Consider the following 26,023-nt stretch of genomic DNA (forward strand, 5'->3'; position numbering starts at 1 on the left):
CAGACCTGGCACTTCTGTCCACTGCACCAGGATTCTTAAGAAACAGTGAAAAAAATAGTTATGCAGACTAGTACTTTGGGAAATTCAAGAAAAATGCAAATTTGTTTAATTTATTGGCTATGTGACACAAATAAATAATTTAAACTCTAAGGCTCCAGTTTCTTCATTTATAAAATTGGGTTGATAACAACTGTGCTTTTTTTTTTTTTTTTTTTTATACTTCACTGAGACATAATGAGGAAAATGCTTTGTAAACCATAAAATGTAATTTAAATGTGAGTTGTTATTACTTATGAAGTTCTAAGGTAATAATAAGTCTGATAGATAGTAAGAGGAAGCAAAACAGGAGAGAAGTAATAAAGAAAAAGTATTTGTAAAAAAAAAAATAGTAAAATACTTTTTTACTAAGCAACCTGGTATTATATTCATTACTCAAATGAAACTGTTTCCTTCATAGTTATCAATTGTAGTGAGCTGAATCTAATTCAGAGCTCTGGTAGTTCACTGTTAAAAGGAGACACTTGTCAGTCATTCAGTAGTTAAGAAAAGAAGATTCACTAAGGCATCATATAGGAAGGATATTCAACAAGTATATAGCACTCAGATTGGTGACATATGGGGGATATCACTTTTGTAGGGAAACTGGTCATCAGAGAATAGTGTGTCTTTAGAACAGCCTAAATGGCCTCAGCTACACTTGGGTGATCTTATAGTATAAGTCTTGTCAGCAAATTCTGAGACCACCAGAATGCTTCCTCTATAGTTAGGTAGATTGGACCTCTGGGCTAATCTAGTCTTAGAGACAACTTCTTTGCCCTTCAGGAAAAGAACTAGCCTAATCTGTGTGGGAAAGGGGATCTTGAATATTAATCCCATCACACTAATTATCTCTTACTAAATCTGAAGACTTCTTAATCTTTATTCTTCTGGACTTCTCTGAAGAATTGGACTCTATCAACAATTTTCTCTTCTGGATTCTTCCATTCTAACCATTCTTTTTTCATTCCTGTTATGTCTATTTACTCTTTCCTTTCACTTATTGACTTCATTTCTGTGTAGCTGACTTCTGCACAACATCCCAAGTCTCTCTTTTGAGTTCTAGTTTTCTTTACTACACTTTCATTGTTTTACACTGTTCTACAGAACACTAGATGTTTTGAAGACATTTTAACCTCAGCCTCAAACAGAATTTTTTATTTTTTCCTCCAAACCTTGCTTATGTCTTTTGAAGTTACCATCATCTGTCTCCAAGATTAGCAACTTCAAAGGCATCCTTGACTCCTCATTCTCCCTCACTTCACATAACTAATTATCTCCACATTTCTTCTGACAGCTATATCCTTCTCTCTACTCACTTGGTTATTATGTTAGTTCAAGTTCTTATTGTTCACATAGATATTTGCAATATCACCTCTTAATTTTTTTTTTCTTAAATCTCTCCCTTCTCCAGTCTGCCAAAATAATTTTCCTAAAGCACAATTGTGAACTTGTCACTCCACTAGAGTATATTAAGTAGAGGTAACCAGTTAGCCCTAGGATTAAGTATATGGAAACCTATCTAACTTAAATGTTTCCTGATCCCCCAGCTACTAGTATCTACTTCCACTAAAATAATCTTTTATTTATTTTATTTTGCATATGCTTATATGTTTGCTCATGCATAGAATGTAAGCCAATAATTTTCATTTTTGTTTTTGTATCTTTGACACCTAATACAGTGTCTGCCCATTATATTTATTTGAATTCTTATTAGTTGATTGGTAAAGGAAAAAAAAAAAACCTCACTCTTTATATAACTTTGCTTCTTTGAAGAAGGCTAGTTAGACTTGTGAGTTGGTTAATCATCATCACTGATCATTTCAGCTGGTTTTCCATATGACTGAGAGATGGATTTTTAAGTTAAAATTTTTGAATATCGTGAGACAGATGTCAGTTATTTTAATTTTATTGTTATTTATCATACCAAATTTACTTAATTAACTTGTCCAGTTGTAATGAAATTTGAGAATTTGAATGGTCAGTGATATTTAAGATTATACATTTGACATGCAGCTTTTCCAGGTGTGCATCCTAAGGCTTTTTATGACTTTGAACATTGCATTATGTTCTAACAGACAGACAGTAGTCATGGTTGGTTAATTGATAGGGTAATTTAAAAAAGAAGTCTAACAAGTCTATCTTTTGTGTTTTTTGGTGGGAGGGAAGAGAACATTCTATTCTATATAGTGAAGTTGTCATTCTTCCTCATCTGGTCCTTAGCCTACTTTGTATTATGAACTCTTTTGGTAAGCTAATAAAATCTATGGATCTCTCTTAGAAGAATAATTTTTCAAATGAAAAAAATAAAATGCTTCTTACCACAACAGAAACTAATTATATTAAAATATAGTTATCAAAATATTTTAAAATGGTGTTTATGAACCCTAAGTTTAAAACCTCTACTCTAGGGTAGCAATATTATGAACAAAGATTTAAAGTCCCAGTGGAGAAATTTTTATTCCATCAGAAGGAAAGAAGGAATATTTATATATAGTGCTTATTATTTGACAGCCACTGTACTAAATATTTTACAAATATTATCCTATATGTTCCTTGTGACAGCCCTAAATGTTACTATTAGTATTAGTAACAGCCAATTGGTACCAAATGGAAATAAAATAGTAAATATAGTAAAAAAAAAAAAAATTAGTAAAAATAGGAGAAGCAAAGTAGGAGGGAAAAAGGAAACAGAATGTAGTATAAAAGAAATAAGAATAGGAAATGCGACAGTTTCAACAGCAGTTATCACTCAGTGACATTATTACCATGAAATGCTTGCTTTTGCTCTAAACTATGACAGTGTGACTTGAAGTCTTTAATGAAAGAGTGCCCTTAATGACCTCATAATAGACTATTCTACTCAAGTTTTCCTGTTTCATTTTCTTATATGCTACTTTCTGAGTTTTAATTGAACTCTGACACAGAACAATCATTAAGCTTACTATCATTGGATTTATCTATCACCTGGGAAGGTAGCATGGAATTATCCACACAACTCTTAGCCATCTATATAGGTCAAGTGGGACAAATCTTTTGCCAAAAGATTTTGCAAAAGATTTGTCCTTGAAGAATGATATATTATTGGATCTGTCATAATTTTAATTTTGTTGATAACATAGTTAATGTGTCAGCCTATGGAAGGATGGACCAAATTAATTCTTGGAATCTGGTCAGTTGACTTCCATGTTTCTATAGGCCATTATAAGAAACTCAACTTATACAACCAATTCACAAAGGTCCATTAACTTCCAGGAAGGGTTTGTGGTCAAGGAATTTTTAATTTTATCCTGTTGAATTGCTTTGTTTTTTCTCTTCTCCCATTTTTTCTCTTTAGCCTGAAACTATCTCCACAACTGTACTCTTTCACACTTCTCATCTTCTTTCAGTATTGGTCTAGGATAGAGTCTGCAAAGTCAGGACTGATGATGTTAAGTAGGGGGAGGGATGGAACAAGGGGATGGTAAACATTGTAGCTTTATCTCTTTTTATCCACTGCCACTGCTGGCTCTTTCAGGTACATTGCTGGTCCCAATAGTAGTTTCCTCAGTCTCTATCACATCTCTTCATGTTTCCAACTAGACACTAAGATCTAATTTTTCACCTTAAAAACCATGGAGGCACTATCTATTTGGAAAGGCCAAGAGAGCCGTAGTCTGATTTTTCTTTGAAGTATAATTGGATCTTGCTTAAGTACTTTATGTACAAAGATTCACCATTAGCACTAATGTGAAATATTGTCTTTTCTTGTAGAAACTAAATGAAAAAAGAAAAGGAGACATATAGGGAACTTTTTTAAAAATTGTTTTTGATCTTTTATTGTCATATGATCTCCATTTCCCAAAACTTTAGCAAAACCAACCCAATACATCTACTAACATTATATATTGCTTTATAATGCACCAGATAGTCCCACAGAAAGCACTAGACTTGGAGTAAGAGCCTGCAGTGTAACCAAGAAAAAAGTCAATTAACCTCTCTGAGCCTCAGTTTCTTTATTAGGATAATATCATCATCTAGCTTAGGGTGACCAAATGATATAACATATGTATTTTTTAGCCTTAAACTACTCAGTGTAAATTCCCTGAAGTTATCATATTGTATTTGAATTCATACTATTCAAAGTTATAGTTACATAAGTATGATTTTTGTTCCAGTCCATTGGAAATATGCAGTGTGAATTCAAACAATGCAATGACTTTAGAGGATTATTTATAAAAATCTGGACCTACTATAAAAGCTAGGCAGCTGTCTCAAACCTATTGTTTCTTCAAACAATAAAGATACATTTTCAAAACTCTTCTTTGTGGCCAAACTTGCTTATTACAATTATATAGCATATTTTGTTTATTTTGTTGTTTTTCCACTTATTGTATTCCTTGTGTATATACTTTTTTTCTTATTCTCTTAACTTTATTTTATTTCATTATAATCTTTTTGCAAGAAGACTTCTAACATTCTATTTTCTGTCTGTTGTTAATAGCAAAAGTCTTCAAAAACAAAACAAAACACTCCCTGCCTACTTCAGAGATAGGAATAAAAACTTATGAAACCTCCTTCTATCCTGAAATAGATAGGAAAGGAGAAGGAAATCCTGGTCAGAGGTTACAGATAGATAATAGTAATGGAAAAGTAGGTGGGCCAATCCTCAAGCACGTGGCAGAAAAAAAAAGGGGGTATAATTGGAAGCTGATTGGAATCCAAAAATTTCTTTGGGATTTATATTAATAGCAGGTTGGTCTCTTCCTAGCAGTGTGATCCACTAATGACTAGCTTTGGAATTTGAGGATATGGGTTAAAATCTTGACTCTGCCAGTTCTTTGTTGACTTTGAATAAGTCACTTAAAACTTCTTGTGCCTCAGAAACAACTTTTGAAATGAGGGAGGTTGGAGTAAATCGTCTCTGGAGTTTCTTTGAGTTCACAATCTATGATTTCATGATTGTTTACTCCTAAAGCACTCTTGTTGTTGAAGCCATGTTGATGGCCATCAACATGGCCATCTTCAGTAGGCTGAAGCTCAAGGAGTTTCCAGTAACCAGGAGATCTGTTTTTGCTATCCCCATGTGGGCTTGCTAATGATTCCTTTCCCCTTGTTATTGTTATATGTAGTGATTAGATTATATACTGTAGTTCTACATGTCAAAAGTCAGAAAAAGAATGTCATTTTAGATGTTGTTCTTCAGATGAATTGATAGAATACTAGAATGAGGGATGTGATAGTTCTACATTATACCTTGATTAGGCTCTGTAGAGCATATTTTATCCAGTTTTAGAAATCCCATCTTAGGGGGAAAAATTGACAAAATGGAGTATGGCTAAGGGAACTTCAAATCATGTCATATGAGAATTTGGTTCAGGGAACCAGGGATATGTAATGAAGTAGGCAAGCAAGACCCTGAAAAAGATAATTTGGAAGGAGATGAGGATTACAATTGTATTGGATTCTTCTGAGATTTTAAAGTTTTTTTTTTGTATTGAATTATACTTATAGAAAGTCATTAAATGGAGGTGAGATAAGTGCTTATCTGGAATATTATAGAAGGTTCTCATACTTGCTTATTTGAAGTAAAGCTACTGGGTCCTACATTCTACTTATATTAAGTAGAGTTTGATTAGATGGCCTTTGAGATTGCCTCCATTTCTAAAATTCTGTAGATTAAATAGCATTATTGGGAGGAGGATTAGATTGTGGACAGGAGGTAATGCAACTTGAGATATTGACTACTGTTTAGTATACTTTTCCAGGGAAAAGGTGCTTCAAGTTCTAAATATATTACTTAAAAATATACTTTTAAAAATTATTTTATGCAAAATAATTTTATTGATAGTTTTAAAACATAGTATAAAATCCAAGTTTACTCATTGATTACCTCTAATGTACAAGCACACATAAATTCATATTTCACTAGTTTTTCATTCATTAAAAAATGACATTTAATAAGTTACTAATACCATTGTCTATCTGAATTTTGTTTCTTTTAAAGTTGTTTTAATTTACATAGTAGTTGTAGTAGTTGTGTATGTGGAGGAGAAATGAGCAGCATGTGATATTTGGTTGTTATTCACTCATACAACTCTTCCCATCCTTCTTTGATAGCTTCATAGCAATTGTTTTATTGTGCTACAATATTCAGTTGTATTTGTATAGTACAATTTGTATGGCCATTCTCCAAATCATTTAACAGTTTGTTTCCAATATTTTGTTGTTAAAGAGAGTGCTATTATGAATATTTTTGTACAGATAGATATTGCTTTCAATAATTTCTGTGGATTCAATAATGGGATCATTCTATTAAAAAATATGAACAGTTTTGTAATTTTCCTTCCATAATTTAAAATTGTAAACACATTTTACTACAAAGTCTATTTGTTAAGTTGGGATCCACCTAATTTAATTATTATTAAATGGTTTTAAATTCCTCTTCTCAGAGTTTATTCTCAGCTCCTTTTCTAATGTCCTTGGTATTTGGACTAGTTCCTCAGAATGCTCACTGTTAATATTGACCTACCTTCATTCTACTGTGGTACTTAGTTTCAACAGATAAATGCCAATCACTATCCTCCCCTCTATTATTGCTATTACTTATTATTACTATTCTTTCCTGAATGACCATATCTTTATATGAGTTGCCAGGTCAATTTAAGATGAAAGCTTTTGAAAAACAGGACCATTTTTATACAGGAAGTTTGGCATCATTTTAAGAATACACTCAATTTTCAATATTCAGAACTTCAAGCATTTATGTGATCTTACTAATAACTTCATCTTCACTTTTGCAGTGAAGGCTTTCATGGGGCTAAATGCAGTAAAGAAAAAATAAGAGGCAAGATTTGCACGTTTGTGAAATGGCTGATATCCTACTAGAAGTTTCACTGGTCTTGTTCACCATGCTGTTGTAAAGAGTTTCTCATGCATTCATTGCACATTTTCATTGTTGTCTTTAGGAACTCAAACTATGCCTCTAAATTATGCCTCTAAAGTATAGTGAGAGACTTTTGGGCTCTAAGTCCAAGTATGCAAAGTCAGAGATGAGAATTAGTGAGAAAATAAAGGTTTTAGATAAACTTTGTGTTGGCATGTCTGCAGCTGCTTTTGCCATTAGTTTGGTGTTAATAAATTGATGGTTTGTTATTTCTGCAAAAAGAAGGAAAGTACTCGCAAGGAAAAAGATTGCATATTATCATTTTTATTTTGTGTCCTGAATTTTATGGATTATTTCATGGTTATAGTGTAAGAAAAAGTGCATTTTGTCACAATTAATGTTTTGTTGTAAAAAATTGTGTATAGAGAAATGTCTCTATTTCTCTAGTCAGCAGTCTCTAGTCAAAGATTAATTTTCACCAATCCTAGTTCCTAGTCCCTATTTCATGTGGGTTCGATGTATCAACATTAGTGTTTTTTATTTTTGTGCTCTTTTCTAGGAACGTTACCCCAGTAAAAACTGAGGATTGACTATATGTGTTTTATTAATGGCTTTTTGTTTTTTACATTTTTCATCTCCCTCCAGATTGTTGTCCCATCTAAAAGAAAAAAGGGGATAAGATTTTCAATTTTGAAATTTCCCCTCTTTTATACTCATTTTACACCTATTTTTGTTTAATAAAATTCCTAGAAGCAAGATACAATGAACTTTATACCTTTTTCTAGCTCAAGGCATTATGGAATCATGATATTTAAAGTTTTTCCTAGGTTTGCCTGATAAAAGATATGGAGAAATTTACTAACAAAGCCTAAAAGTTATAGTTAAAAGAATTTATAATTTCTGAAATAATAAAAAATATTTAGAATAAAGTTTAAACTTCTAGATTGGTTTAAATATTTCAACTTTTGATAATTTATATGTTGTATACTTGATATAAATCACTGAGAATCTTTTTTGTTTTCTCCAAAACATCTCTTGAATAGATTCCCTTCTCTTTAAAACTCACTCAATCGGTTCCCTAATTCAAGTCCTATCATCTCTTATCTCACAGTTTTCCTATATCTACACAGTTGCCAATGTAATTTTTCTAAAATTCAGGCCTATTTCATCATTTTCTCCAATAAGCCCCAATGGTTCCTTGTTATTCCATCAATCTCTTCCTTTTCGTATTTAAGGTTCTTCATTTTACCTGTCCCATTCTGAAGTTCTTTCTCCACTGGCCTATTCATCATTATTCACACATACTGTTCCACAATCTAATTTGTTCCTTTGGATTACACATTCCTTATAGCTTCCCTACATTCTTAGATTCCCTGGCTTACTTACAGATTCAGCTCAAAAACTATTTTTTGCAGGGAACCTTACACCCAGGGCCTGAAGTTGGATTTGAATTCAGATTTTTCTAACTCCATTTGGTGCTCTTTCTACTACACCACATAGTGGATATTATTCATTGATTTTATGTAGATGGTACAATTGGTTCACCTGATGACTTAACAAATGAACACATATACAAATTCTTTCTGCAAAGATTCTCAAACTTGTCAATATATCAAGCAAAATAAGAAAGGAAAGATTCTACATTATCTAATCAAAGTGGATTTTATATAAATAAGTTTATATAAATATACTACTTTTGCTATAAGAAATATATATGTAATACATATTTTCAATGAATCAATCAACAAATAATTATTAAGCACTTATTATATGCCAGGCACTGTGGTAGGCCTACAAATATAGCTAACAAAACAATTTCTGCTCTCAAGGAATTTATAATCTGGATTGGAGTTTAGGGGGGAACAACCTGTACACATATAAATATATACAGAATAAAAAAATAAAAAATAAGGAAACAAGGTTTTAAAAAAAGGGAAATCACTAACAGTTGAAATTCTTTGTATAGGAATTGATACAACAATAACAACCACTACCAACAACAAGGATGCTTGAGCAATTCTGTGAGGTAGAAGTGAGGAAGAAGTGCATTCCAAGCAAGGCAATGGTAATGCAAAGGAATCTTTTGTGTGAGGAACAGGTAATCCTCCAGCAATTCAGTTAAAGGGTTGTTTCAGCAAGAAACTTGGGTTTCTAGTTCTGAAAAGAAATTCAAGCACCTCCAAGAATCTGAATTAATATTCAGTGTTGCAGTATAACCTTGTTTCAAACTGGATATTTTATCAGTATGTTGCCATCTGGGGAAAAACAGTATGCTAATATCTGAGCATTAATGTGGGATGATACATAAACTATCTAGTAAAAGGTTAATATCTCTTTTTCATTGCTGTTCCATTTACTTAGATGAAAAAAAAACATATTGATTGTTAGGTATATAGCTTATAGATTTGAAAGCATTATTTCTCCAAGGATGGTTTGAGATGCTTTAGGGCAGGAATTCTTTGTTACTATAGACCTATTGACAGGATGAAACCAAAATACCTCTTCTCAGAATATTTTTTAATTCATAAAATAAAAAAAAAATACATAGGATTACAAAGGAAATCAATTTTACACATTTCTTTGGTTAAGAACCTCTATACTTCTATATACTTAAAAATTAGCCTTTACTCAGGAACACTGATAAATAGGGATGAAAGAATATTTTTTTTAAGGAAAAATAAATCAGAGGCTGACAAAGTACATAGGTATGCTATGAGAGGGAGTAGATATGATTAACTTTTTAATTTAATAAAAATGCCACAAAGTTTTACTTTGATGCATACAAGTGACTCTGGGTTTTTAAAGCTTGTGTCAGTTGAATGTAAACTTTTCCAGGTAAGCATAGTACTAGAAATAGCTAGAATCTGACTTTCAGTTCACTAAGAGAAAGGATTGTTTCATTCTTTAATTTTGTATCATCAGCCCCTCACATAGTTCCAGACACATTGTAAGAGCTTGATAAATTCTTGTTAATTGATTGACCAAAAGGAAATTAGAATTAAAAAAATTAAAAACAAAAATTAGAAACCATCAAATGAAGAAAATTAGAAAATCATGCTAGTCCTATTTGTTGCCCTTTTGTTTTTAAAGTGATGGAGGCAGAATAGTAGAAAGTAGAAGGGAGAGCAAAAAAATTCAAAGAGTGCCAAGACTCATATAGTTTTTAGGCCATTTTATCACCTAGAAATTGTCTTTTGGCACTCTGAATATGAGATGAATGTACATTGATCAATAAGTGCATATATTTATGAAGAAATTGTATCAATTTTGATATTCTATGAACCAAACTTTCCTAAAGGAGGAAGCTGTAGCTAAGCTGAAAGCACAATATTATTCCTTACAGTGGCAAATAAAGGGATTGGTGAGTTCCTTTTGTCATACAACAAAAATTAACAAGAAATGCATTGTAGGATATTTGACAGTTTCATATTTTAGCATCCTTGATAAGCATTTGCATAAATACAATGGTGGAAACAATTGCAGTTTATGTACTATTCTTTTGCAATGAACATAAGTTCTATGAAAAACAAGATTAGATTCTCCAAATTAAAGCCAACATATTCTTGTTTTACTTTAAATTTTTATTCCTCTCTATTGTTTTTACATCAGGTTCAATATAGATTATAATCCTCTCCTCTCCTTTATTAAATGAGTCATCCCTTGAAACAGGAAGAAAAGGAAAGGAAAAATAACCCCATTTCTGCAAAAGAAGATTATAATTATATAGCATTGTTGCATTTTTGCGGATTTCTTCTCCATTCAGATCATTGTTCCCCATGGCATATGTTTATATTGTATTTGTTGCTTATTTCACTTTGCATTGGTACACATAAACTTTTCCACATTTCTGTAATATTTGGCATTTCCTTCACTGCAATGATATTCCATCACATTGATTTACCATGATTTGTTTATCCATCTCTAAACTAGTGAACTAGTTACTGTGGTTGCCAGAAGAATCATAGCTATGAATAATTGGGTGTTTACAAAATCTTTCTACTTAAATTTATGCCTGGTGTTGGGATATCTGGGTCAAAAGCTGTGGGTATTTTAAATATTTTTGAATCATAATTCCAATTTAGTTCCTGGAATGGTTAGGTAGATTTACAACTTCACAAACAAGGTATTAACATTCCTATTTATCTTTTTTGCAGTCCCTTTAATATTGATTGTTTCCATCTTTTATCATCATTGCCAATTTGCTAGGTTGTTGTGATTCACATTTCTCTTAGAAATTTGGAACAATGTATTCTGTGGTTTTTAATAACTTCCAATTCTATTGAATAATAGTCACTCATATCTTTTGATTACAGTCATTGGAGAAATGACTTTTGTTTTTATATATTTGTATTAATTTCCTGTATATCTTAAGAAGCAAATCCTTGCCACTAATATTAGATGCAAGAAATGTCTTCCCTTTCAAGGTTTCCCTTTTTTTAGTTGAATTGATTTTTTAAAGTTTTTCTATTTTATACAATGAAATACTCCGTTTTATCTTCTGTCACTGATTCTTTTCCATGTATGGTATCACCACTTTCCCTGGTCCTAACTTTAACAAGTATCTGATTTGTTTTTTTTTTTCTAATCATTTTTATGCTATGTACTTTAATGGAGAAGTCATATACATATATTTTAAACTTATTTTTTAAGTGGTGTGAGATGCACTCTAAACCTAATTTCTGACAAAGACCTTGCTAATTTCCAAGCAATTTTTGTCAAGTAGTTCTTCTCTAAGTAATTTATATTCTGTTTTAACTAACTTAGACATTGAGTTAATTTATTTTTGATTCTTCCTTATCTACTTATTCCATTCATTTGCTATTCAATTTTTATAACCCAAACCAAATAATTTTACTGTTACTGTTTTATAGTATAATAAAAACTTTGGAACTGCTATTTATCCTTCAGCCCTACTTTTTCATTATTTTCCTTAAAATTCTACATCTTTTGTTCCTCCAAATTAATTTTGTTATTTTTGTCTTGTTCTATAAGGTATCAAAGCCATACCTGATAATTTGATATTATACTAAATTTGTAAATTAACTTAATTGATCATAATTTTTATTATATTTACAGGACCCTGCCATGAGCAATGAATATTCCTTTGATTGTTTAGTTTCACAAATTTATTTTGGTGCTTGTATTTTTATAAATGCCCTGGCATATTGACTTTTCAAATATTTTATGCAATTTGTATTTATTTCAGATAGCATTTTCCATTTTTATTGTGCCTTTCTAGATGTCTTAATTATTGTATAAAAGTGACTAGCAATCCTTTGGATGAAAAAAAAATTAGGATCCAAAAATGATCTTACTAGTAGAATGATGGATGTAATCTAATAAAATGAAATTTAAGGTCTAGTGTAAAGTATGTGCTGAAGGGCAATAGAAAGATATTGTCAAGGGAAGTAGTCTGTAGCATATTACCAAAGACATTTCATGCACAGTAAATTATCCTCAAATTTTAGATTTAATGTTGGGATTCTAAAGCATTGTGGGAGAACTTTAATGTTTGCAAAGCATTTTATAAATATTGTCTTATTTTATCCTCACATCAATTTTGAGCAATACTATTATTCCCATTTTACAGATAAAGGAACTGAAGCAAACAAAGGTTAAGTGACTTGCCCTATGTCACACAGCTAAGAGATGTCTTTTAAAACCTTATTTAAATTCGAGTTTTCTTTTTCTAGATCAAGCATGCTATTCATTAAGCCTGCCAGGTGCTTCTAAAAATAATACAGTAATACTCACAGCTTAGTGTAGTCCCTACTACATAATAGGTACTTAATAAATGTTTGTTGATGTGATCTTACCCTATGAGGTGTAGGTTTTGTATGTTAAATATATTTTATAAAGTGCTATATGTACCTGGAATACTATTATTAAAATTATAATTTAAAATAATTGTAATAATAGTAATAATGATAGTTAAAAGCTTCTGGGGAATCCCATGTATTTCCATTTATCCCGTCTGTGTTTTCCTTTAAAGCTTTGGCTATAGGAGAGCAAAAATATTTATGGCATTTCATTCTTTTATTTCAATCCTTAGGCAGTAAGCAATTGTTTCCGTTTTGCTTAGAAACACTGAGAGGTTTCCTCTCCCAGATTGATTTTTTTTTTTGACTAGGTAAAAGAAGTATTGAGGGGGAGGGGTCATTTCTTCTTTAGCCTTAATCACTGTATGGGCAAACTGAGACCTGGAAAGACCTTCACTTAAAAAGGGTGAGATCTCCCATTGCATCTGGGATCATCTCCAGTTGTCCTGATTTTTATATCTTGTCATTACACCCACATGGCTTTTGAGGAGGGACTGAGGCTGATAACTGCACAACCCACTTCACTTAAATCCAATTCGCTTGCAAGTCATAACATCACCTTCCTGACGTCAGTGGACCTCTTTGAGAACCAAGGACAAAAAACCAGTAATCTTAGACAGTATATTGTGCTCATTTGTGCTCTTACATGCTTCCAAACTAGATACCAGTTAATGGGCTAAGAACTAAAATGCAAGAATGAAATACGATTATTGTCGTTCCCAGAACCAAAGCCCTTAGAATAATTATAGCACCTCTCTTCCAAGATTGTTTTGAAAATCAAATGAGATAATGTTAAAATGTTTGCCTCCTTACCCTTATAGAGCTCTATAAAGCTCTATAAACTATCTATATTAGTGTAGAAATAAAAAGGGGTCAGTGAGGATATTTGTGTAGAGGAATGAGAGGATCATCTGTTCACTTTAAGAAGATGGTATTGGCAGAAGGATGGAGGATGGATCAGAGAAGGGGAAGAATGGAAAATATCAGCTAATAAACTTCTGTAATAGTCCACACAAGAAATGTTATGGCTCCACCTTGTTTGGGATTGTAGAAGTGGAGAGAATGGAAAAGATCCAAGAGGTATTTTATAAGTAGAAATATGAAGAGAGAGAGAGAGAGAGAGAGAGAGAGAAAGAGAGAGAGAGAGAGTGTGTGTGTGAGTGTGTGAGTGTGTGTGTGTGTGAATGTGTGTGAGAGTGAGTGAGTGTGTGTGAGTGTCAGTCCCTCAGATTAAGCTGCTTCTTAAGAGTGATGAATATGATTTGCCTAGGTAGGAGGTGAGGAGAAAGAATTTCAATTTCAACAAATATTCAACAAATCAGTATTCCACTAAAAGATACCAATGAAGTATTGGATATTGTTCCTTAATGAATGGAACATATTATTCATTTAGTTGTTAAAATATACACATATCAATAGCCAAACAAGAAATACAAGATGATATGTTATTTATCTCCTGCAGTGTACTACTCTGTGAAAAGGGAGCATTAATAAGTACATCTGTATATATTTATGTTTTTCCTTTTGCTCTTCTACTCCAATCAAATAATATTCCCAGTTATTTAGTTCTCTCTGCAAGGCTGGACAAGCCACAATGATACTAGTACTTGTCTCAGCAGGAACAAAATTAAATGCTCTGAAGCTAGAAGATGGCTTATTATCAAGGTACTGTTTGCTATTAGTGACCTATTCTATGGCCAAGACCTTTGCTAGGGTTTTTGTCCTCTCAATTGGTCCAGCTAGTAAACATGGATTCTGGTTCTATTACATATTTGATTAGATCTTCAAGCACCTCTTATGGTCTAGATTCTTATCTTATTCCCTGGCTTTCATTTCACCTGTATATATTCCTCTCCAAACTACTTACTACTTTCAGAACTCATTTTTATCCCTTGCTCCCTGGTGCACTGACTCTAGAGTACCTCTTTGGAATAAGCCAGCTATTCTCTCTGCCATATCTTCAGTTCTCTCAGCTTTGGCACTCTGATATGAGACTATAACTCCCTCAATTAAAATGTTCTTTGGACTAATACTGAACTGGAGTTAGAAAAGCTTTGTGGTGAATATCATACATGAGCCAAACCTTGAAGAATGGGTAGAATTTTGATAGTGGGAAGGAGAGAAGAAGAAAGAAGGCATTCTATAAAGGAATTTTGAACAAATATTTTTTACTTAAAATTTTTATTGATATCTTTTATTCCTGAATATATCTTTCTCCCTCTTATACCCAATTAGCCATACTCTATAATTAAAAAGAGATACAGACAAAAAAAGAGACAGAGATAGAGCTACAGAGAGAAAGACAACAACAGAGAGATTGAGGTTTCCAGCAAAAGGAGAAATGCAAATTTTGAATAGTTGTAATAGAAATAATAGTTGAATCTCTAAGAAGCAATGGGTTCTCTTGAGTGTAAGCACAGAATAGTAGGGGGATCAAGGATCGAGACCTGGAAAGTACCCTGAGATGAGGAAGTAGAAGGGAAAGAAGAATCTGCCTCATTTTATAGCTTTCCTAAACTTTAAATATGTTTATCCTTTGCTAGAGTACTATGTTTTTATGCAAGAATGTGAAATTATTTTAGTAATAGTAATTTCTGAGCTGCTGTAAGAGGCCAGATATTTCCTATTTCATATTGCTGGTCAAAATGGATGAGTAGGAACATAAGTATTAAGAACAGCTTTCAAAAGATGCTGACTAGACACATAATCTAAATTAATCTAATAGGAATTTATTAAACAAGGCACTCTGTTAATCCTTGGGGCTCCAAAAAACAAAACATAAAAGAATTCTTTACCTCAAAGAATTTGTATTCTATAATTATGTTAGGTATGAAGAAGTCTTCTGAAGCACTTTGTAGTGCTTCATTGTAGGATGTAGATTGTGAGGGATGGAAAAGGTTGTAGAGTGAGGAAAGAAACTTTAGCCACCCATTTCCTTTCCCAGCATACCAAAGACTAAGTGACAGAGGTCTCAGAGACTTTTTTCCCTCACAAGCGAAAGTCTGACCACATTAGATCTATTGTGTTTTAGAAACACCCTCCCTGTCTCTTTACCAAGAAAACCTTGGAGGTTCTATTGTGGAATCATATTCTCTGTTGACCTGCCGGGCTATTATTATAGTTCTCTTTTCAAGGACTAGTGTTTGGATGATTGCCGATATGGTACTTACTGTCAATCTTTCCTGAGGCAGCATAGAGCTCTGAGTCTGCCAACAGCAGTTTATGTTGTGCTTCTCTGTGTTCCTTGCCAGGGCTTTATATTGAAGACAAGGGAGTGACTTGTAAAAATAACATTTTTGACTTGAGACAAGTTAAGGCAGGAGTGGAGACAGTTAAAAGCTAACCTCCAGTTTAGTCATTTCCCCAGAGAACTCTATTTTGAGAGCTTCTGTTGTGTAAAGATGATCAATTCACAAGTGGTTTCAAGAATGTTTGAAGGGAATTATTAAATTAGCCATAGGCCTCATGTGACCAACCAATTTGAATGCCAGGAGAATTTATAATGCAGTGATCAGTATGTTAATGAGCTATATGGTTGGGGTGAGGGGAGAAGAAATTATGAGAACAGTTTGCATTACAAGATAAATAACTGTAAAAGAGGCACATTATAATTTCAAAAAAGTAGGATGTGTGTACTGTTAAAATAGCTAATGGTCATATTCTGATCCTCACTGGCTATCTGCCCTTAAGGAAATCACTAATCTTACTGGGTGTTAAATGTAGTCATAATCAAGGCATCAATGATGTGGTATATTGGAAATAAATCTGGAAGTCAGAAAAATTGATTACAGCATTGTTCTCTATAACCTGAAAGATGAAAAGTAAAGATTTTAGTTGCTTTTATTTATTTTTTAACATTCTTTAAAACAAATTTTTTTTAGCTTTCAAAATTCACTTTTATAAAATTTTGATTTCCATTTTTCCTACCTCCTTTCCTCTCCTTCCTCCTTCACAGCAAGCAATCTCATATAGATTATACAAGTACAATCATATTAAACATATTTCCACATTAATCTTGTTATAAAAGAAGAATCAGAACAAAAGGAAAAAAAAATCACAAGAAAGAAAAATCAGCAAAAAAAGTGAATATAGTATGTCTTTATTTGTACACAGATTTTATAGTTCTTTAGCTGGATATAGGAATTGTCTTAGATCATTATATTGCTGAGAAAAATACTTCTTTTCCCTTCCCTTTCTTTCCCCTTATCCCTGAAAAAAAAATATTTGTAAGTCTATTATACTTGATCATCACACAATGTTTCTGTTACTGTGTATAGTGACCTCCTGGTTCTGCTCATTTCATTTATCTTTCCAGATTTTTCTGAAATCTACCTGCCCTTCATTTCTTTTAGAACAGTAATATTCCATTACACACATACAATTGGTCCAACCATTCTCCAATTGATGAGCATCTCCTTAATTTCCAGTTCTTTACCACCAGAATGAGAGTTGCTATAAACATTTTTGTACTTGTGGATCCTTTCCCCTTTTTTTGTGATTTCTTTGGGATACATATCTAGTATTGGTATTGTTGTATCAAAGGAAATGCACAGTTTAATAGCTCTTTGGGCATAATTCCAAGTTGCCCTCCAAAATAGTTGGGTCAGTTTACAACTCCACCAACAATGCATTAGTGTCCAAATTTTCCCACACTATCTATCTCCAGACTCTAGGAGAAGTTCCCCTACCTGCAAGTCTCTCTGATTTCTAGCTTCTCTGTCTTCTGTTAAGCTTCAATTAAGCCCAACCTTCAGCAAGAAGCCTTTTATTTTTGGTCCTTGTTCATGTCAGTACTTTCCCTTTGAGATAATCTCTAATTTATGCTATGTAAGCTTTGCTAGCTGTTTATATATAGTTATTTGCATATTGTCATCCCCCATTAGATTGTGAGCTTTTTGAGGAAAGGGGCTGTTTTTGTCTTTTTTTTTTTTATCTACAGTGCTTAACATAGTACCAAATACATAGTAAGAACTTAAAAATGTTTTTTGACTTGGCAGTTGGCAAGCCATTTTTATCACTCCTAACCTATCATTTCTTCATCTGTAAAATTCCTGATAATACTTGGGTTATTTCCCCCATGCCTACTGTGTTGAAGAAATTTTTTTTACAAAACTTAAAGCCTTAACTATGGAATTCTGATTTGTGTGAAATAACATGAGTTAGTCAAAGAATGTGTGAATTTTGTTGTTAGCCAGCTTCAGTTATATTTCAGGAAAGAATCATAACTGAAGTACAAAATATTTTTTTTTTAGTTTTGCTTCTCAGCACTCCCACCTGTCAGTTATAGTTTCACTTGTTCCCTCAACTCTTTGGTATTTACATGCAAGGTTGGGTTCACAGGGAAAATGGCTCTGAAATTATGGGTGTAATTTACCCCTTTAAACATCAGATAACACATCTGTAATGCATTATGTGAAGTCTACTTTTGAAAACCTTAGAGACAAAAGAAAAAGTACTTTTAAAATAAAACTTCCCCTCCTCTTTTCTCTTTCAGGTGGATCTGGAGCCAGAGGGGAAAGTTTTTGTGGTTATAACTCTTACAGGAAGTTTTACTGAAGGTAAGGGCAGCATTTTAGCAGATTTTCAGCATATCATCACATTTTTGTCACAGTTTAAACTGCATTTTAGAAGACACATGTATACAATACATTTTATAAAATGTTCAATTTTCTTTTTAGATTATCTTGGCTAAGATTTGGATATGTAATAATATAAAGGTGTTCCATTTAAGAAACCAGCTGAATTCTTATTTTGTGTTAATTACAATCTTAGCTTAGTGATATAAATAGCTAGTTTGTGTCTCCTCTGGTTCATTGCTTTCCTACTTTCTTTGTCTTCATTGCTTGTAGTTTTTACCCAAACATATCTTTAAAATGGTTTCTGAGGTTTTGAAATCTAAACCTCAGGAATTAGCCATATAATTTTGTATATGTAATTTATCTACTAAAGTCCTACCCAAAATTACTGTATTGCTCCCAATTGCAAGACTAGTTTTTTTTGTTTGTTTGTTTTATTTTGTTTTGTTTTGTTTTTACTTTTGGTTTTGGGATCTTGAGTTGTCCAGAACCTGGAAAAAAGTAAATACAGTAAATACTAAAATATTTTGCTTTTGTAGCCAATTGTTGCTAGAACCCTCTTTTAATTAGCTTAGAACATACTTATTTAGCCATGACCTGATATGAATTCTTAAGTGAAGAGGATATTAGGAATATGGAACATAGATGTTAGTAGTATAAAATACATGGAAAGATCATTTCACATAAAATTGAGAAGGCAGCTTACCAATTTGAACTTGCTTGGTTTTATAGGTCATAACCTATGAAGTGATTTTTTTTTTCATTTAAAGACTACTTATAAATAAATAAATAATTTTTCACAAGAATGGTATCTTCCCCAGTACTGTCCAAGAATGACAGTTTTAACCATTCATTCAACAAATATTGAATTTCCACTTTATACAAGATGACTAAGACATAATGTTCTTGTATTATTTAATTATTTTTTAATTGTGCCCAACTCTTTATGATCCCATTTGGAGTTTTCTTGGTCAGGATATTGGAATGGTTTTCCATTTCCTTCTCCAGCTCATTTTATTGGTAAATGGACACGATCAAGTGACTCTCCCAGGATCATAAAACTAGTGAGTGTTTGAGGCCAGATTGGAACTCAGAAGAAGACTCAAGAAGAGTCTTCATGATCCAAGGCCTGGTGCTCTGTCCACTGACACCTAGGTACCACATGCTACATGCTATCAAAGAGGGCAAAGCATGGAGGTAGGTAAATTAGTAGAAAATAATATTTTATATATATATATATATATATATATATATATATGTATATATATATATATATATATATATAAACAGCAACAGACATTCCCAACAACAGACAAAAAGAAAAAGAGTCCTTTGCCCTTAAGAATCTTTTATATTCCTGAATGGATACAATATTTCAAAAAAAAAAATGAACACAGTATAATGTTTGATGGATGGGAGAGAATATTAATTACTAGGGGAATCAAAAAAGGAGATTTCTGGAGTGGCATATGAGCTTCCTGATGAAGGGAGCTAAGAATCCTAAAAACCAGAGGCATGAAATGAAATAATTTTAAGCATGAGGAACAATTTGTGAAAGACCATATAGAAGAGGAAATATGATCAAATAAATGCATAAAAGAATACAAAAAAAATGGGAAATTCATTGGAGAAAGTTGTCACTCTTACTATAGCCTTTATTTGTAATTAGAGTGAAAATTAACTGGGGAAGAAGCTTTTATCAATTTACAAGCTAGCTAATTTCAGGGTTGGATGGAATTCAGAGTTTATCTACTAAAGGTAATACTGAACATAACTCCATATAGGGTTTTTGTCAAGTAATCATCTATTACCTCTTGAAGCAGCCCATTTTATTTTGGGGCAACCCTAGTTGTAAGGAAAGTTTACCTTTCAGTAAGCCTAAATCTGCCTCTCTAAAATTATCACTCATTGTTATTCTATCATGAATTGTTGAATGGGCACAAATCAAGCAGGACAAATTTAATATCTCTTCATTACATTGTCTCTTCAGATTCTTGGATTCTGTTTATACTCACTAAGTCTTCTTCAGGTTAAACACTCCGAGTTTCTTTATCTGTCCTTTATATTCCAGGCCCCCTCACCATTCTGGTTATCCTTATTTGTTCATGTTCCAGTTTTTCAATGTCTTTCATAAATGGTGGCTTTTGTAATTAAACAGATGGGATCTGTCTAGGATATGGTTCTGCTATTGCAGGACTGTAACTAAGATTGCAAGTGTGTGTGTGTGTGTGTGTGTGTGTGTGTGTGTGTGTGTGTGTGTGTGTGTGTTGGTACTACTATGTAGTTTCATTAAAATATCCAGATGTTTTTCACATATATCATCTATCCACACTTTCCCAATTGGATTAAAAAATTCCCAAGTAGGACTTCATGTAATCCCTATTAAATTTTTTATTGTTAGATTGGGTCCATTTCTAATTTGTTTCTTTTGGAGTCTCCCTGTCACCTAGCATGTAGCAATGCCTCTCAGCTTTGTTTTATCTACAAATTTGATATCTATGTCATAAATATCTTCACCCAGTTCATTCAGCAAAAGGCAGGATTACTACAACATAGAGTTTCTTTCCTAGTGACATCAGCCCATAATATAATTAACTGTGATAGGATTGATTCTCTTACAGAACTTATTTTTTGGCAAAACTGTGAATTAGGCAAAGTACATCTTTGGCAACTCCATATCCCTAGTGAGCTTTTCTACCTCTTTCCCTCCCTATGTATATAATGTCAAAATCCCACTATCTTCATGGGAGAGACTTTTGATAAAGAAGAATGAGTAATATTGTAAACTCATTCCCTGAAAAGTTTTAATGACAAGTGATGGGTAAAAAAAAAGAAATGTCTCTTAAAAAGTATTCAGTTAAAAAAAATGCTTGGAATGGGCAGGGATTAGCCTAAAGTAATGGTAAAATTTAAGGCTCTTTGACACTTGTGTGAAATAGATGCTTGGGCTAATATGCTGCCTTTTAAATCATAACTAGCAATTAAATATCCTTGAAACTGGTCCTGCTGCCTCTCTTTAATTTGTATGTATTAAGATTGTTGTGCCAAACCTACTTGATGCCAGTCTGTGCTACTGCTAGTCTCTATGAATTCAGTTTCTTCCTTAAAGTCAAGGGGTAGAATGTAGCAGGTAAACACACCCACAGAACTGCTAATGGGACTGTTCATTTAGTGACAACTGCAGAATTTAGTGTGAACATCTCTAGAAGCAAACTTGGCGAGGTTTACATTGCTACTGTTGATACTTTCACAATGATCTCAATTGATTTATTATCTTTTGAAGTACTGCTTAGTATACTGCTTTGAACTATGTGGACCCTGAAAACTTACTGGGTACCTTTTAGGTTTGGTGGATTGATTTTGGAACACGTTTATATCTGTGGGTGTATATGTGGGTATATATGAGTTTTTACTTTTTTTTTGTTTTTACTTCTCATTTATTTTGTTTTTACTTCTCATTTATTTTAAAAATTCTGCCCAGTGTATCTTCTTATATAACAACATTGCACACCTACAGTTCCCTACTTTTTAATGAAAAGGAGTTAATATTTTTTCGTCTCTTTCATGGGCCAGCTTGGTCAATATAATTACCCAGCGTTTTATTTTACTTTATTGTTCATTTCATGCATATTTTTGTAGTTTTTATGTACAATGTCTTCCTGGGTTTGCTTATTTCACTCTTAAGTAGTTCAGATGTCATAATGTTCTCATATTGATCATTCCATTTGTATACCATAATTAGTTTAGCTAATAAATTTGCTAATCAATGAGGAGCAAATTTTGTTTACCACAAAACCTACCACAAAATGAATACAAATACATATTGTGCATATGTATAGATGTAATGTATGGCTTTTCTGCCTTTGACCTCTTTGGATTATAAGCCTTGAAGTAGGGTCAGAGACATTATTTCTCATTCTCCAAAGCTACATCCCTTTCTCTTGATACCAAATAGAGTTGTGCTTCAGAACACACTGGGCTACCATCAGAAACTATTGATTACTCTTGCTTTCTGTCTGTCCAACTTTCTATTCTTTGGGGATGAAGATACTGAGCTAAATCATATGAAATATAAGGGATAACATTAAGAAATAACTTCAGAATAATTTGGAATGAAATTAAAATACCATATAAATGCTGAACTTGTTTAGAAAAATGTCATTTAAGTAGAGATGAGTAGGAAGAGTTCTTTTGTTTTAGCCATAGTGTTCCCATTTGTAGTAAATGGCAGCTTAATTACAACTTACTATCAAAGTTTGCTTTAAAAGTAATCAATTGATGATGTGATTAGAAGACAATAAAGTAGTTGTTTTCCAAAAAAAATTTTCCAACCTAAAAACCTCAATATAGGAAACATCCCAGAGATACATAAATAAAATAAGCATTTTATATTTCCTTTACTTATTCTATATCCTGTTTACCATCAAGGTTGGTCAAAACTTGTCTTTCAAGCCACCCATGGTGTCTCTTCCTTTACTCTCTTAACTGAGAACTTCACTTCATACTTAATTGAAAAGAATTGAGGTGACCTGCCTCAAAGTTAACAGGGATTTTCCTTCTCCTTCTCTTACCTCATATCCTTTTGACTTCTCACACTATCTCCTTTATTCATGAGTGTGATGTATTGGTGACCTTTTCCTTGCCAAGGCCAGTCCCTTCACATTTACCCTTCATCCCATCCCCTCTCATCATCTCCAGTAGATTAATCCCCACTAAGATTTCTATACTCTTTAATCTTCAATCCCTCCCTATATTTTACCCCTACTTTATTATTTACATACTCAAGCTTATTCTTCCTCAAAGCATCCTCACTTCATCCTCTTTATGTTTCCTACTTTTTGTTTTTCTCTTCTATGATAAAATTCAAAAAAAAAAATTTCTCTATACTTGTTTCCCTCATTTTCTCTCTTTTCTTTTTCTTCTAAACACTCTGCTGTCTGGCTTTTGACCCCAACATTCCATCGACTCTTTTTCCAGAATTAAGAATGATTTTTTAATTGCCAGATCTGATGACCTTTTCTTACTTCTCCATGACTCCTGTAGCATTGGATACTGATTACCTTCTTTTCTGCAAATTTCTATGATACTGTACTGTCTTCCCATTCCTTTTCAGTCTCCTTTTCTACATCTTCATTTTTGTCATGCTCATTCTAATGTTTGTACATTAGAGGACTTATTTCTCTGTGAACAGTTATTTTCCAGAACTCTATCCTTTTTCAGGAGAGGGGCAGCTAAGTGGGATTATGAACAAACTACCATGCCTGGATTCGAGAAGACTCATTTTTGGCCACAGACATTTATTAGCTATGTGACCCTGGGCAAGTAATCTAACCCTGTTTTCTGGAGAAGGAAATGGCAAACCACTTTAAATTTCTTTGTCAAGAAAACCCCAAATGGGGTCATGAAAAGTTGGTCATAAATAAAAAATGACTAAACTTAAAGAACATTAGCATTTTGTATGGTAGGAGAAATACTGAAGTTGGTCTTTGGAATTGTATGTGATCATGATTGTCACAGGAGCAAAGGTTAGACTTCATATAGAAGAACATGGCATGACTCCCACCAAAGAACTTTATTCATGAATTGATTTCTGAGTGAAGCACAGAGAAAAAAAGAGAAGACAGTATGAGAACTATTAGTAAGAATAAAGGGGGAGCTCAAATTATTTTATAAAGCAGTAATTATCAAGGCAACTTGCTATTGGTTAAAAAATGTAGAAAAGCAGATTGGATTACAGAAGAGCAGCACAGACTGCAGAAACATGAATTAGAAATATTCAAACTAAATAAATCAATTAAAAAAACTCAAGGCCATAAATTATGTGGAAGAAAAGCTCCATGTCTGATAAGGATGTTTTGGAAAACTTAGGAAAACAGTTTGAGAGATATTAGGGTTAGGCTACTATCTCATGGCATACACATTGAAATTAAATTTGATAGATCTAATGAGTCTAGGTACTTTTCATGCTATGGTTGCATGGACAATTCTTAATTAAACAAATAATAGCAATAATCACTATCAAATACATGAAATTGAAAAGCTTTTATTAGAACAAAATCAGTGAAATAGATAAAAAAAAAGGCAAATTGAGAAAAAAAATCATTGCATTAATTAATTTGGATAAGCATATGAAACCAAGACAGAAATGTGAATATTCATGTAATATACCTCTACATACGATAAGACCAAGAACCATTTCCCAACACATAAATGATCAAAAGATAGAAACAGTTTTTCCAAGAAGATTTGCAGATTGTTAATAGTAACCAATGCTAATTAAAGCAAATCATTTAATACCCAACAATTTATCAAAGATGACAAAAATGGAAGTCCTCTATCTTTGTGGAGGCTATAGGAAAATAAAAATTTTAATATGTACATTACTAAAGATGCTTTTCATTCTTTGGTATTACTGTGTATCAGGAGCCTCTTTGCTTTCTGCACCTGCCATTACCTCCAGGATTATGTTACATACTATGTTACATACCTATAACATACCTCCAGGATGGACCCATACTGCCCCTGGCAATTTGCTCTCTTGAGGTGTGTTCCAGTTTGTCCAGGTTTTCAGGTAAAAGAAAACGGCCACTTCTGCGTCTCCTGTGAGAGGCAATGGACTGATCAAAGTGAATGGTTGACCATGCTAGGTAATTGAACCTCATGCTTTATTGTATAAACCTCTGTAACTTGTCCACAAGGCAAAGAATGTTTTGCTGGCATAGAAATCAGAATCAGAGTATATGTGAAGGGAGGAGACCTTGTGGCCCTGATTTATGTTATCTTTCAATCCATCTCCTGAGCCCTCATGACCTATTTTCAGAAATATGTGGAAGAGGCCTCCAAGAAGAAATCAAATATGCTTGAATTCTGCTGCTGATTACATTCTGTGATTCAAAGGTGAACAGAACCTATTGTATGTTCTTATTACTTTAAGTCCCACTGATAAGGCAGTTGCTAGGGATGTAGGTGTATTTGTAATAAGTTGAGGAAATCATCTTTTGAAGATTTGAGAGAAAATATATATTGTTGGAGATATTTTGCATTGGTTCAAACAATCTGCATTTTGGAAATGTGCTGAAAAAGTGCATATTGTTTGATTCAAAGATCCCACTATTAAACATAGGCCCTAAGAAGGTCAAAGAAAGAAATGTCCAGGATATATTGAAATATTCATCACAGAACTTTTTGTGGTGGCAAAGAACTAAAAACAAAGTAGGTACCTCTTGATTGGGGAGTAACACTGGCAGTGTATAAATGCAAAAGAGTATTTGGGGAATGTAAGGGAGTATTTCAATAAAGGCATGAGAGACATATAAATTGATGTAGAGTGAAGAACCTAGAAAACAATATTCACAATGATTACAGAAATGTAAATGGAAAGAAACAGAAAAACCAATAAGAATTGAGAATATGCAATTTTCTCTCTTATTTGCAGAGTTGGGAATGAAGGGGTGGGAGGTGGGAAATGGAACTGTGAATGTGGGATATTGTATATGCTATAGGATGGGGTTGATTTCCTGAACTTTATTTTTTCACCTCTTCAACTTACAGCAATAATTTTAGAAATAAATCATATAAAGGCATATGGCATTAATAAAATAGAAAAGAAAGAAATTTATTTTTAAAGTTACTGTGTGTACATAAGTTTGCCTGTATGTGTATATATACATATATATGTATATACATATATACATACACACATACATGTAAATTAGAGAAATTCAGCT

General features: G+C 32.8%; 1 protein-coding gene and 1 long non-coding RNA gene across 3 annotated transcripts in view; one reads left to right on the forward strand and one right to left on the reverse strand.

Annotated features, from left to right (window-relative positions):
- LOC127549600 (uncharacterized) overlaps nt 1-26,023 on the reverse strand; it is a 1,392,683-nt gene that overhangs the window by 1,163,010 nt on the left and 203,650 nt on the right. The gene's annotated exons all lie outside the window — the stretch shown is intronic.
- The window catches only part of PRKCH (protein kinase C eta), a 260,486-nt gene that overhangs the window by 55,696 nt on the left and 178,767 nt on the right, over nt 1-26,023 (forward strand). The window contains exon 2 of the mRNA XM_051977769.1: nt 18,215-18,278. Coding sequence (XP_051833729.1) covers nt 18,215-18,278 — 64 coding nt within the window. The remainder of the gene's footprint in view (nt 1-18,214; nt 18,279-26,023) is intronic.

Source organism: Antechinus flavipes, chromosome 2 (genome assembly GCF_016432865.1).
Source record: "Antechinus flavipes isolate AdamAnt ecotype Samford, QLD, Australia chromosome 2, AdamAnt_v2, whole genome shotgun sequence".
Taxonomy (NCBI): domain Eukaryota; kingdom Metazoa; phylum Chordata; class Mammalia; order Dasyuromorphia; family Dasyuridae; genus Antechinus; species Antechinus flavipes.